Source organism: Artemia franciscana, chromosome 14, assembly GCF_032884065.1.
Source record: "Artemia franciscana chromosome 14, ASM3288406v1, whole genome shotgun sequence".
Classification (NCBI taxonomy): domain Eukaryota; kingdom Metazoa; phylum Arthropoda; class Branchiopoda; order Anostraca; family Artemiidae; genus Artemia; species Artemia franciscana.
In genome coordinates this window covers 15465809-15492886 of record NC_088876.1, presented here as the reverse complement: position 1 = coordinate 15492886, position 27078 = coordinate 15465809, and the positions used below count along the sequence as shown (strand labels likewise).

At 35.0% G+C, this 27078-nt stretch overlaps 1 protein-coding gene across 2 annotated transcripts in view; it reads left to right on the top strand.

Moving 5' to 3' along the window:
- Positions 1–5035: 5035 nt before the first annotated feature.
- LOC136035376 (protein phosphatase 1H-like) overlaps positions 5036–27078 on the top strand; it is a 76929-nt gene continuing 54886 nt past the window's right edge. The window contains exons 1-3 of one of the 2 annotated variants that reach the window (XM_065717141.1): positions 5036–5194; positions 18810–18982; positions 22130–22376. In XM_065717141.1, coding sequence (XP_065573213.1) covers positions 5126–5194; positions 18810–18982; positions 22130–22376 — 489 coding nt within the window. In that variant the 5' untranslated portion in view covers positions 5036–5125. The remainder of the gene's footprint in view (positions 5195–18809; positions 18983–22129; positions 22377–27078) is intronic. The other variant, XM_065717140.1, reaches the window with a different exon arrangement.

The following is a 27078-nucleotide window of genomic DNA, read 5'->3' as shown; positions in this document are numbered from 1 at the left end:
GGCTATCGCCAGTGGCTCAGCCTCAGTTGACTTATCACTGCAATGGGTTGATGCTGCAGAGTTGAAGCTACTATACTTGTAGCACTAACTTATACATATAAAATATTACTGACCCTTCTTTGGCTATTTTATTTCAAATTTTCCTCCTCAACGCCCCGCTCTTTACGCTAAAGTTTCTTACTGTTTTAAAAATAGAGTTAAGAGAAAGAGTTAAACTTTAGCGTAAAGAGCGGGGTGTTGAGGAGGAAAAGCCCCTTTCATATACGGAGCAATTTCTGTTCGTTTTAAGTTTTAATGTTGTTCCTTACTTTCATTTAAAAAAACTTGTTTTTTTATTTGGTTAACTTAAGAACGGGTGACCGGATCTTAATGAAATTTGATGTTTAGAAGGAATTCATGTCTCAGAGCTCTTATTTGAAATCTCGACCAGATCTGTTGACATTAGGGGAGGTTGGAGGGAGAAGTCGGGAATCTTGGAAAACGCTTAGAGTGGAGGAATCGGGATGAAGCTTGGTGAATATAATAAGTAAATGTCGTAGATACGTGATTGACGTAACCGTATGGATTCACTCTCTTTGGGGGAGTTGGGGGGAGGGGTTCAGTGCTTTGGCGAGTTTGATGCTTCTGGACGTGATAGGAAGATGAAATTTGGTAGGTGTGTCAGGGAGCTGCACAAATTGACTTGATAAAGTCGTTTTCCTAGATTCGACCATCTGGGAGGCTAAAGGGAGAGGAAAAATTAGAAAAAATGAGGTATTTATAACTTACGAATGGGTGATCGGATCTTAATGAATTTTGATATTTAGAAGGACATCGTGACTCAGAGCTCTTATTTTAAATCCTTTTCGGTATTAAGCCTCTGATTTCCCTTTTAAATTAATCTATTGCTTCTTAGAATTTTGTTTGAGCTCACACCTTGTGAGCTCTTGGCTCTTAGCTCTTCTTGCCTCGTCACAAGTGCCGTATGAGCTCTTAGCTCTTGTTTTTTTTCAGGGAAATGTCCTAATGATAATGTTAGGTACTCGACTGACCACATGTCAAAAATAAGTTATGCGAAACAATGGTTTCATTCTACTTTCTAGGGATATAATAAAAGAAAGATTAAGAGGACCAGGCCACATTTTACGGATGAAGAACGACCGACTATAAAGATTAAACCTTATGGCCATCCATCTGGGGCCAAGCAAAAACAAGGTCACCCTTAAATGGGGCGGGATTAGGTTGTAAGAAAAGGATTTAAAGAATGTTGGAACTTTGTGGAAGGAGGCGAAGAGTTAAGGTTTGAATATAGTTTTGGGTAAGGAGGCTCCGGGTGGCTTGTTGTTGCAGTAAATGTTAGCAGCAGTAGTAGTAGTATCTTAGGTTTTTAAAGCTTAGTTTTCACTTGCCCTCCAGAGGAAACGACATATGTTTAAAAAAATTTCATATATGTAAAGAAGATTCAAAAATCTGTATTTTACTGGAAAATTATTTTAGGATTAAGAGTTATATGTATTATTTGTGTTCTGTTAAGCTTTCGATATAGGACGGTTGCAAATTAGTGTTAAGAAAAGGGAGTTGAATTGGAGACAATTTCCTTAAATATACGACATGTTGCTTGTTTAAAATTCGAATCACTCTTTCTTGATCATAAGATTTTTTTTTGGAAATTTTGATTTCCTTTCAAAAATCCATGATTGACCAACATTTCATATATCCCTGAATGTGCTTTTGGCTACAAGCTCAGAATAATTTACGTCGCTTTGATTTAAATAATGACAAATCTCACAACTGGTTTTTCAAAGAAAAGTAATGAGAAATATTAAAACAAAGATCTGTAGAAATAAATTCAAATCACTTGGAATGATACCGCAACCATAAATCACTATCAATTTAATTGATGAAATCCAAAAGGAGCATAAATTGCAATAAATAACTAAGTCAAACTCAAAAGGAGCAGAAATTGCCGGAAACAGGAGTAGGATTAACGTCCCCTGTTCCTTCTAAAGACCAGAACACAGTTTATACTTTCGAATTACGACACAAGATCAAATTATTAAACAACAAAGTTAATTATACAAATAACTTGAGAAATATATGTGAATGAAATAACATCCCAATTAAGTCTACCTTTGATAAAAATATGTTGCTCTGCGTCACTAATCTTTGATTTGTCCCAATTTGTTAAAAAAAAAAAAAATCGACATATGCTCATATTCTTATATGTATCTGGTACATTTACTTCAGGATTAACTTGTACACATATTTTATGGACTCTTGACATCTATGGCTTTGTAAAGACGGCCTCTCTTTCATTTGTCGACCAGCTCCTAGGAGATATTCGTAAATGGGGTTCTAAGATTCCCCCTTCCAGATCCTTACTTGGATAAATACTTACTTCTCAGATAATTCTCTCTTTACATTTCAAAAAACTTATTTAGCAAGCAAAAAGAAACAAATAGGAAAGATATTGTCATACCCCTTAATGCTACAGCCTTTAAACGCTTAAAAGTTAATTTGGAGGTTAAAAATCACTGCATTTAATGCAGGAATAACTTGTACAAATCTTGACATATATAGTTTTGTAGATACTTGCACACGAAATTTCAAGAAACTCACTTAGCAAGCAAAAGAAAAGAGATAGGAGAATAAGGGTGTCGGCAGAAAATTTTATGGGGGGAGGGCAAATGCCAAAGTATCGGTGGTGGTTGGTTGACAGGGAATATATTTCAGGAAATTTTTGTCGCAGGAATAAATTTATTTTAAGTAGTTTTAGGAAAAAGCTGAAATAAAAAGAGCAATTAAATTGCATTTAAAATGAAACAAAATCTTAGAACAGATAATATTAAGTATATTATGGGAGTTGCCCCTCCTCAACTGCTCGCTCTTTGCGCAAAAATTTAAATCTTGTCCCAATTCTTTAAAAAGAAACTCCCGAAACACAAGAGTCGTTTAATTAGTCCAATAAGTAACTTTTTTTAAAGTGCCGAAAAGCCGTAGCTTGAAGAGCAAGGTTTTGAGGAGGGAGCAATCTTTTTCATATACGTAATAACTTCTGTTCGTTTTGCGTTTTAATGCTGCTCCTTACTTTCAGCTAAAAAAAACTTTTTTTTTTATTTAATGAAGCTTAGAGACAAACATTTTTTTAAGGTAATGGAAAAAGTATATCAATTAAAATAAAAGAGTATTAAAATGTAAAAATTAATTAATTGCAAAAAACACACAAAACAATAGCCTACTTACAAAAACTAAGATACAAATCCCCAGGTTTCAGTTCTGTTGAGCAATGCCGAAGCGTTGGACGAATATTTTTTAACAATATCGACAGTTTTGAACTTGGTTATCAAACACCAGAATATTTAATGCCTTTAGACTCAATTGTTTTTAAAAAGTAACGCATTATCAAAGCATTTTGTTAAAAGTAAAACATTAAAACTAAAATTAATAAAATCAAATAAAAAAATTTTATTTAACATTTCTAATCTAATTCTGAATACAAAAAACCAATATATTCAACGCCTTTATACATCATAACTATAAAAAATTAAATATTTTTCAAAGTGACATCTAGAAAAAATACAATCACTCCTGGAAAAAAATAAATGAAAATAAAAAACGAATCTGTTGAGAGGGAAAATGCAAAATTCTCAGCATTCCATTCAGGCCAAAACATTTCTGATTATAGTAACTTCATAGATCAGTTCACGGGTACTCTTTCAGTGCAAGCAAAAGTTGACGGCAAATTTTTTACCGAAATTGCCCCTTACTAAGTTGATTTCCTTGTGTTTTCCATAAGTATACGAACTTTCTTGTTTACTAATAACTGCACTAATTACTAATAAACAAATAGATATTTAGGATCACCATAAAAAGCTGGTTTTTCGATCGAATGTTATTAATAGTTAGGCTCTTACATTTTCTTTATTGACAAGGATAGTTTCTACTTACCATTTATTACTATGCAAAATTTGATATATTTTTTTCTGCTGATTTTTTCCATACAAAGTTGATTCTTTGATTGAATTTTATCGACATTTAGGCTCTTATATTTTCTTTATAAACAAGAACCGTTTTTACATACATTGCTATGACATGAAAAGATTTTTTTTCTGTTGCTCCAACCAAATCATATAAAAAAAAAATTTGTGGAAAACTGGAAAGGGGTCACTCAGTCAGAAATTAGAATTTAAATTTTCCTTCTTAAGGGTCAAAACTTATTGGCAGGCAGTCAACAATGGGAGGGCACACATTTTTTTTCCCTATTCTGCTCTTTCCGATGATCCCCCTGCCGTCGCCCTTGTAGGAGAAATATTGTCATACCTCTTAATGCTACAGCCTTTAAACGCTGAAAAGCTAATGTGGAGGTAAAATTTTTTTGATTTTTCAAGAGCCTAAGACTGTCGTTTCGCCAATCTAGAATTTTTATAAGGCACAGGGAGCTTAGTGACTGAGAAAATTCAGGATAAATAATTTCAACTTGGACACAACCGTACTCCGGACATGAGCGTCCATTTTACACTATCATTGACATTCCTTCAATAGTACTAAGCCACCTATACGATATTGCTTAATAAAGACATTCCTGCTACCGTATCGAGCATATCGTTAAATAATCTGGAGTAGCTTTTGGGTTTATTATCGTTGTAGCAAGCAAAGAGTTGTGGTAACTAGGGTTAAATATTCCTAAAATGTGGACCAGTCAAACTCTAGCCCAACAATGTTTAATTAGTAAATGTGATTATTTTCAGCTTTTATGAAAATCGCATATATCCTAAGTCAATGTTCCAACCATTAAAAACAAATGCCATTAATATTACATTGAAAAGATATGTGCCAAATGCCAAAATAGTAAAAAAAAGAGTAATGAGTTCCATTGAATTTCCCGTTCTCACTCATTTGGATCCGTTATTCAAATGATTCTCGAATGCATGTAATTTTTGCGAGTTGTGATGTATTTTTGTACTTACAAAATTGACTGGTGAGAATTAGCACTGGAACCGAGCTCCAGGTTCGTCAATCATATTGGTAGAAATTAATAGAGAGAAAAAAGAAAATTAAATAAAGAGTATTCTGGCATCAAAGTGAAATACGTTTTTTTCATGATGAAGTTGGCAACATTGGATATCAAATTCAAAGTGGATGGAAAATGCTGAATAAATTCAGGAATGCACTGTATAGTGTAGTAAACGGGGCGGAAGGTTATCCTGGTGAAAGGGTAAATATTGAGCTTCAAGAAGCTTAGGGTGAAATTCTAGATGCAGAGCAGGGGCATAAGTTTAGCAGTTTGCCCCTTACAAGGAAACACTAGGCCTAGGCTATAAAATTTTGAAAACTAGGCTTAGGCTACTTTAAAACATTCTGAAATAATTACTTATATCATTCTTAAAAGGCTTTACTTTAGTTTTACCCCCAATGCTTCTCCTAAGGGTCAAATATATAGCCCAAATTATATATTTTCCATAGACCTTCTTAAGGTGCAAACAAATAGCCTAGGCTAACCTAAATCTCTACTGGGGCATCTTCTTCCATAGGTATGGTTAAAGTATAAGGTAAAATTCTAGTTGATTGATAAAACTCCAGTTGATTCTTGCTATCTCAGAAAGGGGTTAGGTTAGGGAAATGAAACTTTCAGGGATAGGTCTACAGGCTAAATTATGTCCCAGGAAGGTATTTTGAAGGGTCAATGTTCCTATTACCCAAACAATTTTTTAGGCTCATGAAACTATTGTTAATAGATAGAATAGATATTTTTGAACATCTTTTTCAATATCATTAGATTAATAGATAGACTTTTTGAACATCTTTTCTCTCTCTTGCACATTAGGGGGGGGGGGATAAAGCATAACATATGTTAAATACAGTAATGGTTAGTTTATGCATTTAATATATGCTATGCTTTACCCCCACCCCCTAATGTGCAAATATATAGCCTAAATTTGTTTCTAAACTAGGACAGAGTTGCAATTTCAAATATCAGATCAATGAAAACAGAAATGATTGCAATTGTACATGTACAAATACAAGAATATTTGGGCTGGAATAACTAAATAATGGTGAGTTTATGGTAGTTTTGCAAGAGAGAAAAGATGTTCAAAAAGTCAAAATGCATCTATTAACAATAGTTTCATGACACTAAACAATTGTTCAGGTAATAGGAGCAATGACCTTTTGAAGTACCTACCTCCACTCCTTCTCCCTCTAGAGGGCCCAGACCTTTGATGACCTTCAAAAATGTGTGTGTCATAAAAGTGAAATCTTGCAAAATAGATCTTCTGCTTGAATAAAGTACAACAAAATTGTTTTCAGCTTCATAACTCTGCTCAATCCCAATTTATGAGGTTTTAAAGATATGCAAATACATTTCCTAAATTTTGAAAAAAAACAATAATATGGCTCAGAATTCTACTCAAATAACAGGAATTGCATTTTCAGAACTAAAGGCAGAGAAAAAGCAACTGGTAACTGAAAATTAAGGTAAAATGTTGTTTTGTCAAAATTTCAATAAGTATAGAGCTGTCATGTAAGCAAATTTCAGGGCTCTCTAGAGGGAGAAGGAGTGGAGATGGGTACTTTAAAATACCTTCCCGGGATATACTTTAGCCTGTAGACCCATCCCTGAAAGTTTCATTTTCCTGCCAGTCAATCTTGGCAACAATCCCTTTCCTGTTCAGGGTAGTTTTTTGCTTTCTTTTAGTTTTAACTGTATTTATGTTTGAATATATATTTAAGTTTAAAAAAATGTATGATACAAGAATGAAATTATGTGGGAGAATAAGTATGCATGAGTATCTCAAATCTAAATATTTTGGGATTTTGAGGAATCCTTTGTGGGGGGAGGGGATAGTATACATTGATATGCAAGCCTTGTCAGTAGGATAATAATTTATTGGCTCACTCTTGCTAGTATTATTATCACATATTACAATTTGAAAGATAAAAAATTGGAAAAATACAGATAGAAAAACCAATAAAAATAAGACTTTTATCCAGAGTCTTGGGGGTGGAAAGGTATCATTAGTTTAAAGTAGAGTCAAAGAAAAAACAATATATTAACTGAATGAATATAAAGAAAACAATAAAAGTGTTTTTTAAGGCCAAACAAAAACACTGAAAAACAAAGCAAATATTTCAGGAGGACAACTGCCTTTCTTCTTCAAAAATAACCCATTTGTCTTTTAAAAACTCCATTTTTGATTTTTTTTTTTCGTTGATATAATGGCAGGCCAATGTGGTTTAAGAAATTATTTAATTAAGTGTAGTGTAAAAGAGATAGTCTGCTTAGATGTGTCATGTGCTCTTTCTAGTTATCAATAATCTTTAAAACAGAGTTAAAAAAAAGGTGAAGAGTTATACAGTGCAAATCTGAAAATAAAAATTTTTAGTAGTGAAATTTGAAAAATAAAAATAGAGTTGAAACTGAGGATTATAAAATCTATAAAAGGAAGGCTTTGTACTATGAGTCTTAGCAAGGGGGGGGGGGTTGTTGCATTAATTATAAAACAGAGTCAGAGAAAGTTGATAAGGCACCAAAGGAAATGGTCTGCTTAGGTGATTTATGTGCTCTTGGGGCTAATTATCATTAATTTATAGACAAGAGTAAAAAAAATGTGAAGAGTATTGTTGGACAATTCTAAAAATAAAAAGTTTTAAGAGTGAAATTTGAAAGAAAAAAAACAAATTGAAAATTATTTAGGAGCACCAATCAGCAAATTGAAAGTTTTAAGAGTGAAATTTTAAAGATAATTTTGAGTTGAAAATGAAGATAGAAAAATATATAAAAGAAAGACTTGTACCATGAGTTTTAGGAAGGGATGTGTATTAATTTTAGATTTGAGTCAAAGGAAAAAAATTATTAAGTGAATAAAGTGTGTGGGAAATGGTCTTTTTAAGTGTTTTATGTGCTCTTGGGACTAGATATCATTAATTTGAAAAATAGAGCCAAAAGAGAAAAAAAATGTAAAGAATTTATCAGCAAAAATCTGAAAATTAAAGGTCATTGGAGCATAATTTGAAAGTTAAAAGTATAGTTGAAAACAAGGACAGAAGAATCAATAAAATGAAGGTTTTTACCCTGTCTTGGGAGAGAGGCAAGGTGACTTTAATTTTAGAATAGAGTCAAAGAAAAAATAAATGTATTATGTAAATAAAGTGTAGTTCAAATGGTCTTCTTAGGTATGTTATTTGCTCTTGGGGCTAATTATCATTAATTTGAAAAGATAAAAGAAACATAAAAAATAAGATATATTTTTGGACATAAAAAATATTGGAGAGGATAGGGCTTCCCTAAGAGGCTTATATATGCTTTCCTTCAAAGTTATTTTCCTTGGTCTGTTTGAAAAGTAAGGCCATAAGTTATTTGGCAAAAAGAAACTAATGTTCAAAAACAAAATGCATTGGCAGGACAGGCCCCATAAATTCTCCCACCAAAGGGCTAAAAAAGCCCATAAAAAACTTTATTTTCTGAACAACCTAAAACTGGCCTTTCCAAAGGTGGCCCATTGAAAACATTAACTTTGTATTCCAATTGGCTTTAAATTTTTATCCTCAAGTCTTTACTAATACTATCAAATCATTGCAGCACCAAGTCGGCTGAGACCAACACAGCTATGCATACTCCTCCTCCATTCCATACTATTCAAAACATTCCTCTTTACACCCTCCCAAGAAGATCCCATTCTGTTTATCTTTCCTTATGACATCCTCCCTACTCATTTGGGGATGACCTGCTTTTCATTTGGCCCTATATGGTTGGCTGACAAGGACAATTTTTGGTAATCTTTCATCCATTATCTGCAAAGTGTGTCCTAGACAACTCATGCTTTCTTGCATTATAGCTCTGGGAAGCGGGATCCAACCTCAATTTTTAAACAGCTTACTGTTTAAGATATGTTCAGTCAGTTGGATACCCAAATAATTTACAGGTAATATCTCTGGAAAACATCTAACAACTTCTCCTTTTTTTGGAGTGCCCACACTTCAGAACCACACCTAACCACTGTCATCACTGTAACTTTCAATATTCTAATCTTGGTTTACAGACTAATCATCCTTTTCTTTTAAACTCTCTTCAACTGCAAACAACACCCTGGGCCTTTGCTATTCCACTTCTATCATCTCCACTTTGCCCACAATCTTTGCTAATAATGTTATCTTGGTAAGTAGAGCCATCTTGATCAATCTTCTCATTACCCAATGTCATCTCTTCTCCTTCACTTTCCTAGTATTAGTGACTTAGTCTTCTTGACATTAATTTCAAACCCTATTCTTGTACCCTGAACTTGCAAAACCTTTGATATTTTATTCATTTTGCTAATATTCTCATCTAAGATGCTGAAATCATCAACATAGTGTATGCTTAGGAGATTTTTACTCCTCCATTTTTTATTCCGTGTTCTCCCATTGCTTTTGCTGTGCTCCTTATGACAAAGTCCATATAAATGGGAATAGAACTTAACCCTGTTTAACTCCTGATTGAATATGAAACCAGCTTTGTTTGGGTCCGCTATTATACCTTATATATTGTGATAGTATGTGGTTTTACATACCACGAGCCAAAATTACTTCATTTGCAGACGATACTGCACTTACAGTTACAGGAAAGACTCTCAATGAACTTACTGATAATGTCAATGAAGCATTAAAAGGACTGCATACATTCGTCTCTCTAAGTCGACTTGCAATAAATACAACCAAAACAAATTTTATGACATTCACTAGAATAGGAACAGCGCCTACCACTTCTCTAGGAGCTATTATATATAATGGAACTACTCTAGCAGAAGTTCAAGAAACTCAATATCTGGGATTTATAGTGGACAATAAACTCAGCTGAAAAAAACATAGTGGTGTGATTTCATGTAAAGTTTCAAGAGGTGTTGGGATGCTGCATAAACTTAAATATTTTTTTCCAACTAAAGTAGTGCTTTCATTGTACCATTCGTTAGTATCGTCTTATATTAATTATGGATGCCTGATATGGGCAAGTGATTTTTACACAAATTATAAAAGAGTACAGGTACAGCAAAATAAAGCTGTTTGTATTATTAGAAATTATGACTGAGGAACTGATAGTACGTTAAGTATATTTAAAAAGTTGAATTTACTAAATGTAGGTCAAATAAGAGATATGCAGATAGGCATTTTTGTTTTTCTATGCTTGAATAATTTAGGACCTGAAGTTTTTAGAAGTTATTTTAAACATAATTCGTTTTACCATCAGTATTTTACCCAAAATGGAAATGATAAGATTAATGAGGTAAGGAATACAACGTGATCAGGCCATGTGACAAGACACATAGGCACAACATTTGGAATGCATTCCCAGAGTATATAAGAGAGTCAGAGAGTCTCCCACAGCTTAAGCACCAGTTAAAAATGCATTTTTTGAATGATAAATGATCAGGATGGTGAAAGGAAGCGTATTGAATGAGAGTGGGCTATCCAGAATTTTTCAGGTCTGTGTGATTATTTGGAGTGGTGTATGTATATTTGTATGTGTATGTGAATGTATATGTATTTATGTATATATATATGTATATGTATATATGCTAAAATCACCAATAACAAATCATCAAGCAATATATGTATATTTGTATGTGTATGTGTGTGTGTATGTATATGTTTATGTATATATATTTATATATGTGTATGTGTGTGTATGTGTGTATATGTTTATGTATACACTTTTTTTCTTTTTTTCTTCTTTTTTTTTGTGTATTTAATGAATTAGTATTATTGATGATTAAAGTAACATGAATGTAGTCGCTATTACATGCCAGAACGGCCTTTTTGTGACTAATTGATATGTATATGATATAAAGGTTTTAAATAAAAATTTACATACCTACCTTACCTACCTAAGCTGCTAACCTCATTTCTTACCCTAACCACAGTAATGATATTCACATACATAGCCCTAATGTCTTTAATCTATTTATCTGGTATACAATACCATGATAGTACCTTTGCTAATCCTCTTCTATCAGCTGAATCTAACGCTTGTTCATAGTCTATAAAACTGAGGACTAAAGGCCTCTGATGATTCAGGCACTTCTCAATTATTAATATAAGAAAAAGTTTGGTTGATTCATCCTCTACCCTTTCTCAAACCACACTGTTCTACTTTCAAAACTTTATCTACAGCCTCTCAAAGTCAAAAAAGTACCATCATACTAAGTAATTTGCTTCCTGCAGAAACCAGGCTATGCCTCCATAATTACCACACTCATTCTTATCATTGTTCTTATAAAGGGGTTTAATTAGAGTTTTCTAAAATAGCAAGGTACTTTCCCCTTTTCAAAAATCATATTCATAATCTTCAGTAACTTATTTCTAACCTTGTAATCACTATATTTAAGAAACTCATTTACCACACTGTCAGCACCTTTGACCTTACTATTTTTTCATCCTTTTACTACTGTCGTTAATTCTTCCTCACAAAATAAATCAATCTTTACATTCAAAGCATCAATAATGTTTTCAATCTTTTCCTGTATCTGTATTGTGATTTAGCACATTCTCAGAATGTTCTGCCCATCTTTCTTTAACTCTTTCTTTCTCACTAATTGTGACCCCATTCCTATCTTTAACTGGGACAAGTCCAGATTAACTATTTTTTTTCAATTATTAACATGTCTCTACAATGTTTTACTTTTATGCCGCCTGGATTCATCTTTCAGATCATCAGCAATTTTATCCATGGCCCCTTAATCTACATTTTAATGTTTTCTCCACTTTCTTTACATTCCTCTTATTCTTATATAATCTATCACTTAAGTTATTCTTTTGCAGTTTCTCCTCCCCATCAGTATTGATTCAGAGTTCAAGGTGTGAGGACCTATATTTGGATTGAACCTATCACTAATATTTGGTACAGGATTATCGTCTCTACCTGACATATAGCCAATTTTTTCATAATAATTAATTCAGTGTCCAAAGAATTATAAATAAGAGGATTATTTTCAGACTTGAGTGAAAATTCCCTTGGGAACAGTGATTTCTCTTATCGATATTTTCATGACCTATATATGATATAGGTCAGGATTAAGCAGTTGCAAAAATAATTATAATTTCCGATATTATAGACGATTGCGTTACGATAAAGGTGAGAGGAGAAAAGTAAGCAGAAGGGTGGGGGAGAGCTGTTTGCAAGAGCCGTGGTACCCGCCGGGCTTGTCCCTTAAATTGCGGGGACAAGGTAGGCAGCCTCCAACGCTTCCCTTACTTCTCTCGCAAGTGAACCTTCAATCTAGAGAAAATGGGAATTGGCAATTTGTGCGAAAATGAACTTTTCTACAATCCTTTCCTGTGCTTTGTACAGAAAAATCTTGCAAAAGGAGTTTCGCCCGATACGATAAAAGAGTACTTGGCCGATTTCTTCGAGTCTTCTTCTCTTGGTGAGACCCGTAAATTGCTTTTTTTAAATCTTTTTCCGAATGAAGTCCCATCGAAGCGCGTAGGAGCCAATGCTGCATTAAACTGTGCTTCGGACATTATTTCTTCGCTTGTAAAGTGCGATTCCCAGAACATAAAGCTTCCGGACTTGGTTATCAAATGTCCCAGCTGCGTGATATTGCGTCCAAGGTTACAGAGGGACAGTCTAAGCTTGTAGCCCCTGCTCAAAATACGAAAAAACCATCCTACGCTGTCGTCGTAAGAAACCCACCCCCGGAGCTCAGCGACCCTATCCTTCGCATGAAGAAGCTCGAAACGTTGGATGGTCACGACGGAATCATAAGTCTAAAATCTAAGCCACATAGCAAAAGCTGGGTTGTGATGGTACGCGATAAGCGCTCAGCCGACTCGCTTGCTGAAGCTGTTACTAGCTCCATCCCTAACGTTGGAGCCAGAGTGATTGATAAAAAGCCTTTAGCTGTGGTCCGGGATATACCCCATAATTATTCAAGAGCTGATTTGGAGGCCTCAGTGGAAGGACTTATTAGTGCTAGTCAAATCGGCGACTCTCGTACTTTTCGCCTCGAGTTCGTCGACAAAACCGCTCTGAATGCGGTTCTGGAGTCGGGAATCCGTATTGGATATGAAATTTTTCGCACTAAGCCCTTTCAATCCATTCCGCGTCGATGCTTTTGCTGTCAAAGTACTGATCACCTGATTGGAGCTTGTCCCAGCTCACCAGCACATCCCAAGTGTTCCAGATGTTCTGGCCCTCATGTGAATTCCAAGGAAAACCCTTGCCAAGCCTCACCAAAATGTGCAAATTGCACTATGGAACACGTAAGTTTTAGCCTGAAATGCAAAGTTCTCCGATCGGCTCTCAACAATGCTAATAAATGAATGCTCAAACTCCGTTTAGCTTTGTTTCCCTTAATATTAATGGTACAAAAGACAAGGATCTACTGATAAGTGAGCTACTTGAAAATGATATTGTGTTTCTACAGGAGCACCTTCTCTCTAAAGTGAATGTTGATAGCCTAAAGCGTTCTCGGACCCATTATACCTTCTTGAGAGCCGCCCAAAAAACCCGTGGAAGACCATCAGGAGGTCTGGCCATCTATTTCAGACACAAGACTCAGCCGATATTATTGCAAAGCGACGCTAACATCTTAGCGATAAAATGTGGTGATACCGCATTTATAAACATTTATTTCCCCTGTAATAAAAAGACTGTGCAGTCATTGTCTAGTTTTTCACAAGCATGTAATCGCCTACGAACACTACTTAGCAACCTTACAAAACAAAATACCAAATGGGTTCTCGCCGGTGACATGAACACTGACTTATTATCTAATTCCGACCGATCTGAAATCTTTCTCGATTCACTACCTGGAGGATTCCATCTTGCTGATAAAGATCTTCTATTTACTTATATTCACAATCGTGGTGGTCTTACTTCCAACCTTGATCATGTAATTGTGTCAGATTCAACTCTACTTTCATCAATAGTTCTTGTGGAAGACTCTAAAATCGACGACGATCATTTACCAATCACGTGCCAACTATCTTGCTCCATGGCGACCTCTGTGCAACGTAACTCTCCCAAGTGGTTCTCAAAGTTAAATTGGGAAAATACCAATGTTCCACTTTATGTATTGACATTGTCCCAGTTATTATCATCTATTAAAGTGCCTTTCCACTTATTGCAAACATCTGTATCTACAACTTCAACGCGGATAGATATCAACTCGTATTATCAGCAAATAGTGTTCTGTCTAAAGTCTGCCGCTAAAACAGCTCCACCCTCCGAGTGCGTGCGAACGGGTACTCGCAATCCCTTTTGGAAAGTTGATCCTAAAGTGAAGATAGCTAAACAAAAAGCTAAGTTCTGGCTCCGTATGTGGATAGCCTGTAATCGTCCTTCTTCTGGTTCAGTACATCAAATAAAACAGAAAACCAAACGAGAGTACAAATATTCCCTGCGTAGAGCGAGACTGAATGCCTGGGATGGTCCTTGTGACAAGAAATCCTGGGATCGTGTTATAAACAGTGTTAAGTGTTCACCTCCAATTAATTCGTCTCTTCGGCTATGTGACTTCGTTTCTCATTATAAAAATATTTTGCTTTCGTTTAATATTAATCTCCAGAATCATTTTACAAAGCTTGTAAACTCAATCCTCCCAATTAGTATCAACCAATCTCAAGTGTTGTTGGTGGAATCTGGTGTTATACTCCGAGCTCTTATGCAAGTGAATAAGTCTGAGTCTCTCGATAGTGATGGTCTTTGCTTCAAGTTTTTTGCTTATGATTGTCCTGAACTGCTGAAGCATTTGCAATTATTGTTTCAGATGTGTTTGGCACAGTCCGTTGTGCCAGATAGTTTTTTGTCCGGTTGTATATCTCCCATAGTCAAGAGGGGTAAGGACCCCAGTGCTTGCTCTAATTATCGTCCTATCACTGTGTCTTGTTTTGTTAGTAAGCTATTTGAATATGTATTGCTACCGGCCATTAACTCCAAGTGCAATTTTACACCCTTCCAGCTTGGTTTTAGAAAAGGTATGGGCTGTTTTCAAGCTCACCATATTGTGGGTCGGCTAATGAAACAAGCTGTTGCTCAAAAAATTCCCCTGTATTGTTTGACTGTTGACATATCTAGTGCTTTTGATAATGTAATTCATTCAAATGCTTTGTTTTCTCTAGCAGCCTCGGGTGTTAACCTTTCTATTGTTTCCGTGCTTAAGTATTGGTATGCTTATTCTTCAGTTAGGGTGAAGTGGAATGGTACGGTAGGGGAGTATATTCCTGTTAAAAAAGGCGTTAGGCAAGGTGCCGTGTTATCCCCGAGCATTTTTAAATGTGTTTTAGCTTCGTGTCTCCAACGTCTTCAACCGTCAATTTTTCACAATGATAATTTAGGTATTAGTCACGTTGCATATGCTGATGATGTTCTGCTTCTTAGCCGGACAAAAAATAGTCTAATTACCAACTTCTACCGGCTTTCAGCCGCACTATCCACAGTAGGCCTTTCACTTAATGCCTCCAAATGTGAGTTTTTGTGTTTTGGGAGTCCTCCACCAGCATCACCTCTTTGCTTGGGTTCTTCAACTATTCCATGTTCAGCAAGTATTAAATGGTTGGGTCTCTCTTTTTCCACGTCACTTTCGTCTACTTGCTCCGCTATTACGTCCAGCGTGCTGAAAAGTATGCGGGTTGGATACGCGAAAATTTCACCAAATCGTGGTCGGTATAACCGAAATGGACTATGCCGTCTTTATTCTAGTTTTTGTGCTCCTGCTGTTTTTTATCTTTCTGGTTTTGCTTTCCTCCTTCGCAAGAAGGATACAAAGAAAATACGCTCAGGATATTTTAAGTATTGCAAGTATTTGCTGCGTCTGCCTCGGTGGTATCGGAATCATACAGTCGTCTCTAAATTTGACATCGTTGATGCGCCCTCGCGACTGAAACATTTATCTAAAGATATATGTTTTAAAACTCGGCAAATGGTCGGTGTTTTTGACCCTCTTTGGTCATTTTTTGATTGGAGGTAATTTATTTATGTTGTATGTCGTTATGCTGCTATGTTATTTATGTTATTATGTTTTTTGTCTTGTTTTTTCTTTTTTTGTGTGTTTACTCCACAGTTTAATGTACTTTGTGGGTTATAAATAAATTATATTAATTATAAAGCATTTGCACTAATATTCCTACCTGCATTTCTAACTTTTTTTCTTTAAGACACCATCAGTGACCTTTTAAAAACTGTTTTCCTGAAATTGTCCCATCCATCTTCTACATTATAAAATTTTAAACTCTCCAGTTTAGTATTTGACTATTCCTGCAAGGTTTCTCTCAAATTTTCATCCTGAAGTCTGCCAACATCATAACTTCCTGGAAGCTTGTTACCCTTCCTAAAAATTAACCCTAGGCATCACAAGAAGGTGATCTTTACTTTTAGCATCAATAACAGCACTTCCATATACCCTTGTGTATCGATCCTGCCAATCCTCTGTTTACAAAAACGTAATTGATAAGGTTAGCTGTCTTACTATTATGTGAATACCATGTTAACTTATGGGTCGTTTTATGACCAAATACTGTATTGGTTCTAATTAGATTTTTATACCTACAAAATTTTTAGCAGTTTGAAACCATTATGGTTTTCTTTTTGTACACCAAGTTTACATAGGTTTGGATACCATCTATCCCTATTTCTATCCACCTGGATATTAAAATTCCCTAATACAAATACTGTATTTCTACTTGGCACCTTGTCTATTTGTTCCTATAGTCTTAAATAAAATTCATTTGAGACTACCACTATGACTGATACCCTACATTTTTAGTCATAAAATGAACAGCTATCATTCTATTATTGATACCTTACCAACCTAAACAAGACTTGACAGCTTTTGTATTAATTGTCAGCCCTACTCCCTGTCTATACACCCCGTTTTTACTGCATGAGTAAATAAATTCTATATCACCTAATTTGATGTTTCCTATCCCTGAGATATGAGTTTCTGAAACTCCTAATAAGACCAGTTTGAAGTGTCTTTTCATATTTTTAAATCATTGAAATTATTAGTCCTATATGTAGGATTTGAGTCATCCTGGGCCCATCTTGGTCACAACAACATTGTCCACACTTGGTGATGCTCTTTTATTAACGAGAGTTGAAATCTTGTACACACAATCTCAAGCCTATTGCCTCCAACTCATATATTTATGCATACAAGCATTATGCTATTGATGGGAGGCAGCCATAATAGATAAATTAGCTAGGAAGGGGTTTTTCAGCCCAAAAAAGTCCATCAAAACAAACCAAACCAAGAAAAATTGTGAGGGGCTTCTCTCCTCAAGGTCACCCTGCAGTCCTGTCAGCAGTAAGCTGTAGTTAGCTAAACTCTTTAAAGGTCCACCCTGATGAAAGGTGGCAACTATGAGGCCACGCAAGCAGGATCTTCCTGTGGGGGATAGGTACAGAGCGAGGGGCTTATGATGGAGCAGAGACCCCAAACCATCTCACAACACCTGAAAAGTTCGAACCTTTATGCCTGCCTATCCTTATCAGGGCAAAATTAGCAAAGAGTATTCAAGTGCAAAAGAAAAATGGGCTTCTAAAGGGTTAAAATTTGTTTATTTGTAGCAGGGATTCCAAGAGATTAGGTCCTGAATGGTCTAAAACTTTTTTCTCAATTGGGTTAAAATTCTTACAAGCAAAGCCAAAGAGGGCTAAACCCAACTTTAGAATTGAATCGCAATTACGGTCTTCTCGGTCTTAAATGAATCAAAAAGAAGCTGTTCCTAGGGTAAATCCTTCCGAGAAGACTAGAATAAAATTGTTTTCCATTGGAAACAATCTTGGAATTTTCAGTGGAGCCCAATTCGTGCAAAAAGTTTGCTTGGTGTAGAAAAATACCAATCATTTGGAAACAAGGCGATGACATAAGGGTTAATTTTGTCAAAGAATTTAAAGGGGTTAAATTATGCAATACAATTGGCCAAGTTACCCCACATGGCAACAAGGTGCTTACATAATACTAGCTTACATCACTACGAAAGTTACCAAGTTATATCACACAGAAACAAGGCGTTTACAGAAAGGTGTAACTAGGGGAAAAATATATAAGGAGCAAAATTTTACGATAAAATTGTCTCACTTGAATGTGATGGTTGCCAGCACCTGTTTTTTTGTAAAGAAGTATCTAGGTAAAAAGATGAAGAAATAGGTCTAAACTTATATCATAGCCTATTAGCATCTGAGCTGTAAAATAACTAGAGATTAATGGATGCACAAATGTAATTTAACATTATATCAAGTAGGTATCTGAGTTGTCAAACAACATTCCTGTTTAATTATGCAATATTTGAATTTCGAAGATGGGACTAGATCCAAGGGTGAAACATGGAAATAGGTTTGGAACTATCAAAGTAGCAGAAATCAAGGTGTACAAAATGTCATCATAATATACCCTTAACTCACTACTTAAAGTTCAGTTTTCATTCTAGACATTCTCTGTAAAGGTCAAACTTGGCTGGTCTCTCTCTCTCTCTCTCTTGCCCCTCTCTCTCTCTATCTCTCTCTCTCTTGTTCTTTCTCTTTCTTTCTTTCTGTTTCTCCCTCTCTCCCCCTATCTCTCTCCCTCTCTGTCTCTCCCATCCCTGGTTTTGAACCTTCGAGAAGAAAAGCGAGACTTGAAGCTCTGATCCTTAGGTTAGAGAAGAAAGGCTTTTCTCAGGAACCTTAAAAAATCAAGTCATTTTTCTTTGGCTGATGTGAGAACAAAAACCGTATACTTCTGGGTCCATACTTTTCTCTCTGTCCTTGGGATTATTAATTTAGAGCAGAGTTTTTGGGGTAATGTCACATCATATCCTTTCCTCTTCATTACACCCTTGCTGGAAATGAAGTAAGCACAATTTTTTTTTTATGTAAGGATGTCAATGATGGCAACCCTGGTAAACTTGCACCCAAGTTCCCTTATTCAAGACCGAATTTTCTACAGCTTCACAGCCAAGATGAAGTGATGGTTGCTGGGGATCACAATATTCGCCCTATCATTGTCCCAAGAGATATATCAAAACTTCCCTGGAATACTGGATATGCAGAGTAAGCAATAAATGATAACTCGTAGCCAGCACACCTTTGAACTAGTGGTTTGAAGGCCAGTAAGCTCAAGATCGTGGCTTCATCTTTACTGACACATGCGTCAGTAAAGTATCCTCGACTTGCTTCTAGCAGGTCTTCTTTTTCTCTTGTTTATAGAGCTTCCAAGCTTTGGAACAAGCTTAGTAATGAAATTAAGGATAATGGTAATTTTAACCAGTTTAAATCTGATTTACGTGTGGAGTTGCTTGGTAGGTATGCTTTCGAAACAGATTAACTATATTTTCAGTGGGTTATTTTTCTGTATTTTTTGATGTGTTGTTTTGGGTTTTATATTGTAGTGTTTCGTTGTTTATTTTATGTTGGTTTCGGTAAATGGTCTCATACTCCATACTCTTTTTATTTTTTTTTTTTATTTTAGCACATCCTTACGAGCTCTGCTTTTGTTTTGGTATTATATACAAAATAATGATTTTCAATAAAATTGTTCTACTGCTACCACAAAAGAAATCTCATTGAATAATTTAGCAGATTCGGAATTCTTCTTTTGTTGTAATTGCCTTGATTGAGATATTTCCGGACACAGGATGTAAATTATTTTTGCTGCATGCACATTGATTAGACAGTGTTTCTCTGAGAGATTGTAGGTTTCCTTTGTTTTAAACTAGCCTCTCGTTAGCTTTTTGAACTGTTGACGCATCTAAGATCTCCTGCCAATTTTTACCAAAATTGCTTTGGAAACTCCATGGGAAAATTTGCTAATGATCCTTTGTCTTTGGGGGGTGTCAGCCAATGCAGAGAATTGTAAAATGGCATTTCTGGTATCGAACATCCATAAGAAAAGAGATGAAGAAAAAGTATAGGTATCACATCAAGAATAAAGGAATTTTGGATTTTTTTTTTCAGTGCTTTATTTGTTATAACGAGAAATCATTTTACAATGGAAAATCGGAAAATCTTTTCAGTAGTATAGTAATTGCCGAAAAGGATGCTGCAGAAGCTTGTAGGTGGGAAATTTTTTTTCATAAAGGGTTTGAAGAAATAGGAAACGGATATTAATCAGAATCAAAGCCATAGCTTTGACTTAATAAAGAGTGATCCATTGTATTATTAGTTAGGTTTTTTGTATTGTTTTTTATCTTGCTACTGCATAGAAGAGATGGTCACAGAAGAGAACTGCATAGAAGAGAAACATATAAAGAAATTTATTTGATCCTGAACAAAAAGTTCTAATGCCCTTATTATCCTCAGGCACCCCATAGCCCCCAACGGGATCTAATAAAAACTTCGTGTATTGATTTCACTGCAAAGATTAAAAGGTTCGAAGAATGTGCCTTCAGGGGGATTTAACCCACGCAGTTGCAGAGGCAAGGGCCCCTGATATAATGAGGTGACCTGTTTATCACAGATACATTTTAGTAGAAAAGATAGGTACCTTGTATCTTCTTAAAACCGCTATCTTACAAAGAATTAAAATCCATATGATGTGAGGCATAAATTGAACCTGAGAACCCTCAGTCCCCCTTCCTCCTCTCTCAATCACCAACTTTTTTTGCCAAAAAGTATGCATATCGTACATTTTCTAAAGCCGAATTATGCAAGGATTTTTTTCAATCTCAGTGCTAATCCAACTCCTCAATAAGTGAAAACGAGCTAAGTCTGGGTTTGTGCGAAAGCGATCAAAGCCATCATTCAGTGCAAAACGAGGCAAATTCTGACTCAGCGCAAAAACGAGACAAGACTTGATTCGTAGCGAAAATGCTGTGTGCTGATTTGGTGCAAAGCGAACCCTTATGAAGGGCTCCCTCGGTGTCAATAAAGTTAATAAAGTTGTCCACAAAGTGAATAAGCCGTTTTACTCGCATAACTTTGTTGCGTGACCTTATTGCTGTTGGAAAAAAGTTGAACTTTACTTAACTTTTCCAAGGAAGTTCACAAAGTTCAGCCAATAGCAGAAGACTTGCGGAAAATTTCAAATACTCCTCACAAAAGTAAGCGTCTACATATATAATAGCGTATACTTGTTTAAATATTTTGCTTGGTAAAATGATAAGGGCTAGACAAAAATGTTTTTCGTTTGAGCCTTACTTATTAAAGATAAAAATACCTAAGAAAATGGTTTTCTCAGCTCCATGTCTGATTAATTTAGTTGTTTGCTATGAAAAATTTCTGTAAAGTCAAAAGGTAAAATTTTTTGTGATCAGGGCAAACTTTACGGTGCGCAATTTCATAAAAACTTTTAATTTTGATGACTTCGTGGGAGCCCTGCATTAGAGTTGCCAAAGCCCTTTAGTCATTCTCATTTCTTTAGTTTTTTCCTCGTCGATTATCTGATTATAGATGATATTTATTATTGTTTGGAGGATTATTCTTTGGAGGTTATAACCAGTATATTTTAAAGAATTCAATTCATTGAGAATCCATCAAATACAACAGTAAAAAGACAAGCGAACCAACAAAAAATTGAGAATAACATACGCAAATACTGTATGTATTTTATATTGTTATACCGGAAAATACTGTATGTGCGGCATGAAAAACGAATGATAGTGTCATTATACTTATGTAGATTTTGGCCCCTCTTCATTGGTTTTTGAACAATGATTTTTTTTTTCATTGAAAAAATTTGAATAGAAAACGAAATGATAAGTTTTAGAAAAATATTGTTATTGTAACTTCATTAAAGAATAGAAAAAAAAATCAGAAAGTATAGAAAAAAACCTTCAAAATCAGTGCCGGGTATATGATCCATCAAATTACAAGTTTTTTACTGCAGCATTCACTAGTATAAACAAAGTTGATCCTAGTAGCGATCTCTGATGCCAGGCACGTAAACAAGAATTTTTATTGGGATGATGTACAAACTTAAATAATGTAAAAAACGATGAATTGTACAGAACATATCTGAAGCTATGGAGAAAATCGTAAAAACGATAGGAATTTTTTTTGGGGGGGGAGGCAAGGGACCTATAGCCTCCCTTTGTATACATGCATGCCTGAGACACCTAGACATTAAAAAAAAACTGGCGAAGATAAAATACTTAGCTTAAGATATTGTGATCTATTTTTCAAATAAGACCAAGAAGTTGGGAACATTTTTTTCCAATTGCTTACAAATTTGTGTATTCTATATTCCTGTTTTCATTTTAGAGCCGTCAACGCTGGCAAGTCATTGAAGAATGAGGACCAATCAGCAATCTATGAAGGATTTCTTGAAAGGAATACGAGGGTTTCCACCTCACCTGCTAAAGAAGCGACAGATTTAACAGCAGAATCCGATTTGGCTGACTCGGCGGGTGGATATAGGCTACCCTATTATTATTTTGCCATTTTTGATGGTCATGCTGGATCAGGAGCTGCAGTATCAGCAGCAAATCAGCTTCATTATATATTGCACGTGAGTAATTTTATATCTAGAGGTAAAGGTTGTAGTAAGAATTTAGACTATATACTCAGGATTCCCACTCACGAGGAACTGTTTCGGCAAATTGACATTTTGAACTTTAACTGGAGTACCAAAAGTTTGTACCACGAATGGGGATGTTTAGCTGATTCTTTTGCCCAAGCTAGGTTTTACTTCTTAGCCCTCGGGTCTGTCCACGATTGCCTTGTCTTTGTCGTTTAGCCAAAAAAAGAAAAGAAAGTTCGGCATGCTAACTGTCTTAAATGTAGAGACAGATATTTTTCACATGCTTTTATAGGACTTCAACTGTTTTCCATTCAATATAGGCATATTTCTGAATTCAACTATAACGAGAAAATAGTTTCTACCTAAATTTTGCTCATTGTGAATGATGTGTAATTCCCAAGAAAGACTGTAGTCGTATTTATTTAGCGATCTTGCCTTTGACTCGTCGATTAAAGAAAATTCGAACAGCAATGGCTTTCGGTTGTGGTTTTCTCATGTCATCTACAGATGTGCCAGTAGTCTGGGCAAGTCCAAATTTTCTTGTCACGAAACTTTTAGATTTATGATTTTTCTGGGGAATTTTAAGGATTCATAACTGATAAAGCGGGATTTGAAACTTTTCGCGGTCACTCAACACGCAAAGTACAAACTAATAGAAACATACATAATTTGTAGAATCAAGTATATGAATTTAAGGTAGCCCTTCAATGAAATGTTACTTATTCCGTCTAGCGACTCTCCATGAGACTGTAGTACTGTTGTTTCTGTTTGAACTCGACTGATGATTGCTATAATGCGTGTCATCAGTTTTCTTGTCTTTTTTTCTTCTTTTTCTAGTATATTTGTGTCCAAATGTCGTATATTACTATCAATTTTTTTACTTCCATAGCTCTGTGATATGGACTAATCGTCGGTACGTCTTCGAAGGTGGGAGGTTTTTTTGTTTTTATTTATTTTTTTTAATTCAAAGTTGCAACGATTATCTTACTTTCTAAGGTATCTCCTTTTTCAAAGAATCATTGCTAGCGCATTAGTATGATTCTTATTGTAATCTTCCTGGAAAGTTAAATTTTTCTTAATCCTTATACTGCTTGAACTGAAGTAAAGTGTTGTGATATATGATGCTCCTTGTAGAAACTTTAATCAGTAAATTAATTTTAGAATCAACCATGAAACTTATCTCGGAAAAAAGTTCTCGTGCCGAAAAATCTATCTTTTGTTAAATCAGTACTTATAATCTTTTAGTAACAACTATGATAATGCTTGACAGAACGACGAAAACCTTAAAGAAAAGAGAACAAGGATAAAAACAGCCAGTAATAAAAACACATATTACAATGCAAATATTTTGGTCAAGACCTCAACTCGACCGTCCTCAGTGTAGAATAATAAAAAAAATACTGATAACAATGTAAAGATAATATAAAAATCCAAACCTTAAAACAAACACAAGAACTAAAGTAGGACGACACTCTCAAAATAACGGTGGATGGGTAACTGAATAAAAATACAATAATGAATGGTAATTCAATATTTCAGTTTATGCAGAGCATTTTTAAAAGCCAATCGCTTCCCAAATAATATATTATCACAGATTCAGTTAGGTTGCAAAATATAATTTTTTGATTGACATAAAAACGATTAGAATTAATAATTTTATTATAAATGGGGTTTAGATAGGTTTCTCCAGTGTCTCTATTGAGTGCTACCCTTGGGCGAATGTGCTTTTTTTTTTTTATTTCAGCTACCTCCCTGAAAACTTTCAGGAGACCTTTAGCTTGGGAGGTGTTATCAAATACAGTGAAATGGTGTGGATTGTCATTGACGTGTTTAACCAAGGCGGAATCAAAAGTCTCAGGCCTTTGGCGTAGCCCCATAGCTTTATCGATTGAGGACATGTGTTCCGACAAACTCTCCCCCAACTGTTGTTGGATTATTCCATTATTATATCTTTCCATTATGCTTGTTTAGGATTCTTCTCAGTTTGTTCCTCAATTTGGGAATATTGGGTAAATCAGTGAAAACATTTTTATCTCCCACCAAAGGCATGATATCTGTTGGAGCTGTGGAGATGATGAATCCTTTTCTGTTTTGTTTTTGTCTTTTCTATGATGGATTCGAATAATTTTATGGGATACCCATTGCAAAATAAAATGTTCTTCAGATAATTCAGTTCTGGGACTATATGAGCTTCTGAGCATATTCTTATTACACGATCAAGCAAATATATAACTACTATTCTTTTTCCGCAAGGAGAAGGGTTAGAAGAGAAATGGAAATACCTTTCAGTATGTGTAGGTTTTCTATAAATCGAAAACTCAAGTCTGAGAGATTTATTGAAGATTAAGGCGTCTAGAAAAGGCAGTTAATGATTATCTTCTAGTTTTAAGGTGAATTGAAGGTTAGAATCCATAGTATTAAGATGAGTCAAAAAGTTGTTAAGTGACACCTCTCCATGACCCCACATAGAAATAAAGTCATTGATAAACCGTCCCAAGAAATGGTGTTTCAGAGGAGAAGTATTCAAAGGGTCGTATTCAATGTGAAAGGCTCGTACCCATTGTTAAATCCATAATTTTGGTGAAAATTTTTATTATTGTACCAGAAATATAAGGAGGATCTATTGCAAAGGCGAACAAGGCACATAATAATAATAATAATAATAATTTATTTCTTACCCACAACAACACTATAAAAGTATTAAAATGTGGAGTACAAACAATTAAATACACACAAAAAAAAAGCAAAACATACAAAAAATGAAAAGTAATGACAATAGAAATTTTTTACGTTAATACAAAAAATTAAATAAACACACAAGATAACGAACTATGAAAAAAATGAACATTAGATACACACAAAAAATGAAATTCAAAAAACACAGTGAGAAAAACAAATACACACACAAAGTCAACGAAAAAAAAACGGATAAGACGGTGGTGAGGGGATAGGCGCGCAGAAGCTGTACTGGAGAGTTGTCTGTGAAGAATCTCCAACTTTAAAGTTATGTCAGGAACTGAGAATTTTTTAACAAGAGTCCGGTTTTTTGTCCAAGGTGGAAGATACAGAAGAAATTTGCAAAATTTGAAATAATTTATCCGAATTCTTTTTAAATTACCATTATTAAGAAGGGGAAAAGACCTGAAGCATAAAGGACAGAATGATCACAGAAAGTAGAATAAAGTTTAGCCAGCGCACGTCTATTATACTTCCCTCTATTTGCAACAATTTTTGCATAACCAATCTGAATCTTTTTACTTATATCACAAACAGTACGCTGACGTAAGCTCGAAAGATTGTTAGTAATAGAGATACCAAGCCAACGAATACAATCAACAAGAGGGATAGTGAAGTTATTACAATGAAGGGGAGTAGCAGTAATACAGTTATAGGGAAGAAACTTACATTTATCTATATTAATTGAAAGGCCAATATCAGAGAAAGCATCAGAAACTATAGAGACCATATTGGAAAGACCCTTTTTGGAACGGCTAATCAAAAGCAAGTTGTCAGCATACGCAAGATAAGAAACATCCGCAAGACCAGAAAGGTATGTACCTGAAATCTTAGCCAGCACACTAGAAATGGTTTAGATATCTAGTGTTTCATAGTCCATCTGGTCAATATTATCTTCTAGTTTCTTTTGAAGAGCATATTGGCATTTTCTAATATCACACTATGTATATATAGAGATAGTATCGAAACTGGCCAAAATTGCATCTTTTTTTATATCAAGGTATTTTAATTTTTCAATAAGGTGACATGAATTTTTAATGTAAGTAGTTTGCGTTGACATGAAAGGACGGAAAATTGTGGATAATCATTTTCCTAGTCTGGCAGCTGGAGAACTATAACAAGCCACAATTGGGCGCAGAGGAACTCCATCATTGTGGATTTCTGGGAGGCCATAGAATTTAGGAGAGGAGCATCCTTTAGGACAAAACGTTTTGGACATTTGTGGAGTAGTGAATCTTTCAGTTTGTAAAATTCCTAACTCTTTTCCTACTTAACGGGTTAACTTGCCGGTAGGGTCTGAATCTTTAGGTTTATAAGTGTGAGTGTCGGATAAAATATCCATATTTTTTTTTATTATATGAAATTTTATCAAGGATAAAAATTTTATCCTTTTGTAAGCCCTGGTGATAATGAGGTCTGGGTCTCTCGTTAATTTTTTTTTGAATTTGTTTGCATTATTGCCCCTGTTAAAGGTATCGTGTAAGTTTTTAGGGAGGTAGTTGAAATAAAGAAGCAAATTTACCAAAGGGTAGCCCTCGATAGAGACACAGGAGAAACCTATCTAAGCCCCATCTATAATGAATTTATTAATTCTGATCGTTTTTATCTCAATTAACAAAATCATATTTTGCAACCTAATTGAATCTGTGATAATGTCTTACCTGGGAAACGATTGGCTTTTAAAATGCTCTGCATAAATTGAAAGATTGAATTGCCATTCAGTATTGTATTTTTATTCAGTTACCCTTTCACCGCTACTTCGAGAGGATCGTCCTATTCTAGTTTTTGTGTTTGTTCTAAGGTTTTATTTTTTATATTATCTTTGGATTTTATCAGTATTATTTTTATTATTCTTCACTGAGGACGGTCAAGCAGAGATCTTGACCGAAATATTTGCATTGCAATCGGTGTTTTTTCACTGGCTGTTTTTATCCTTGTTTTCACTTCTCTACGG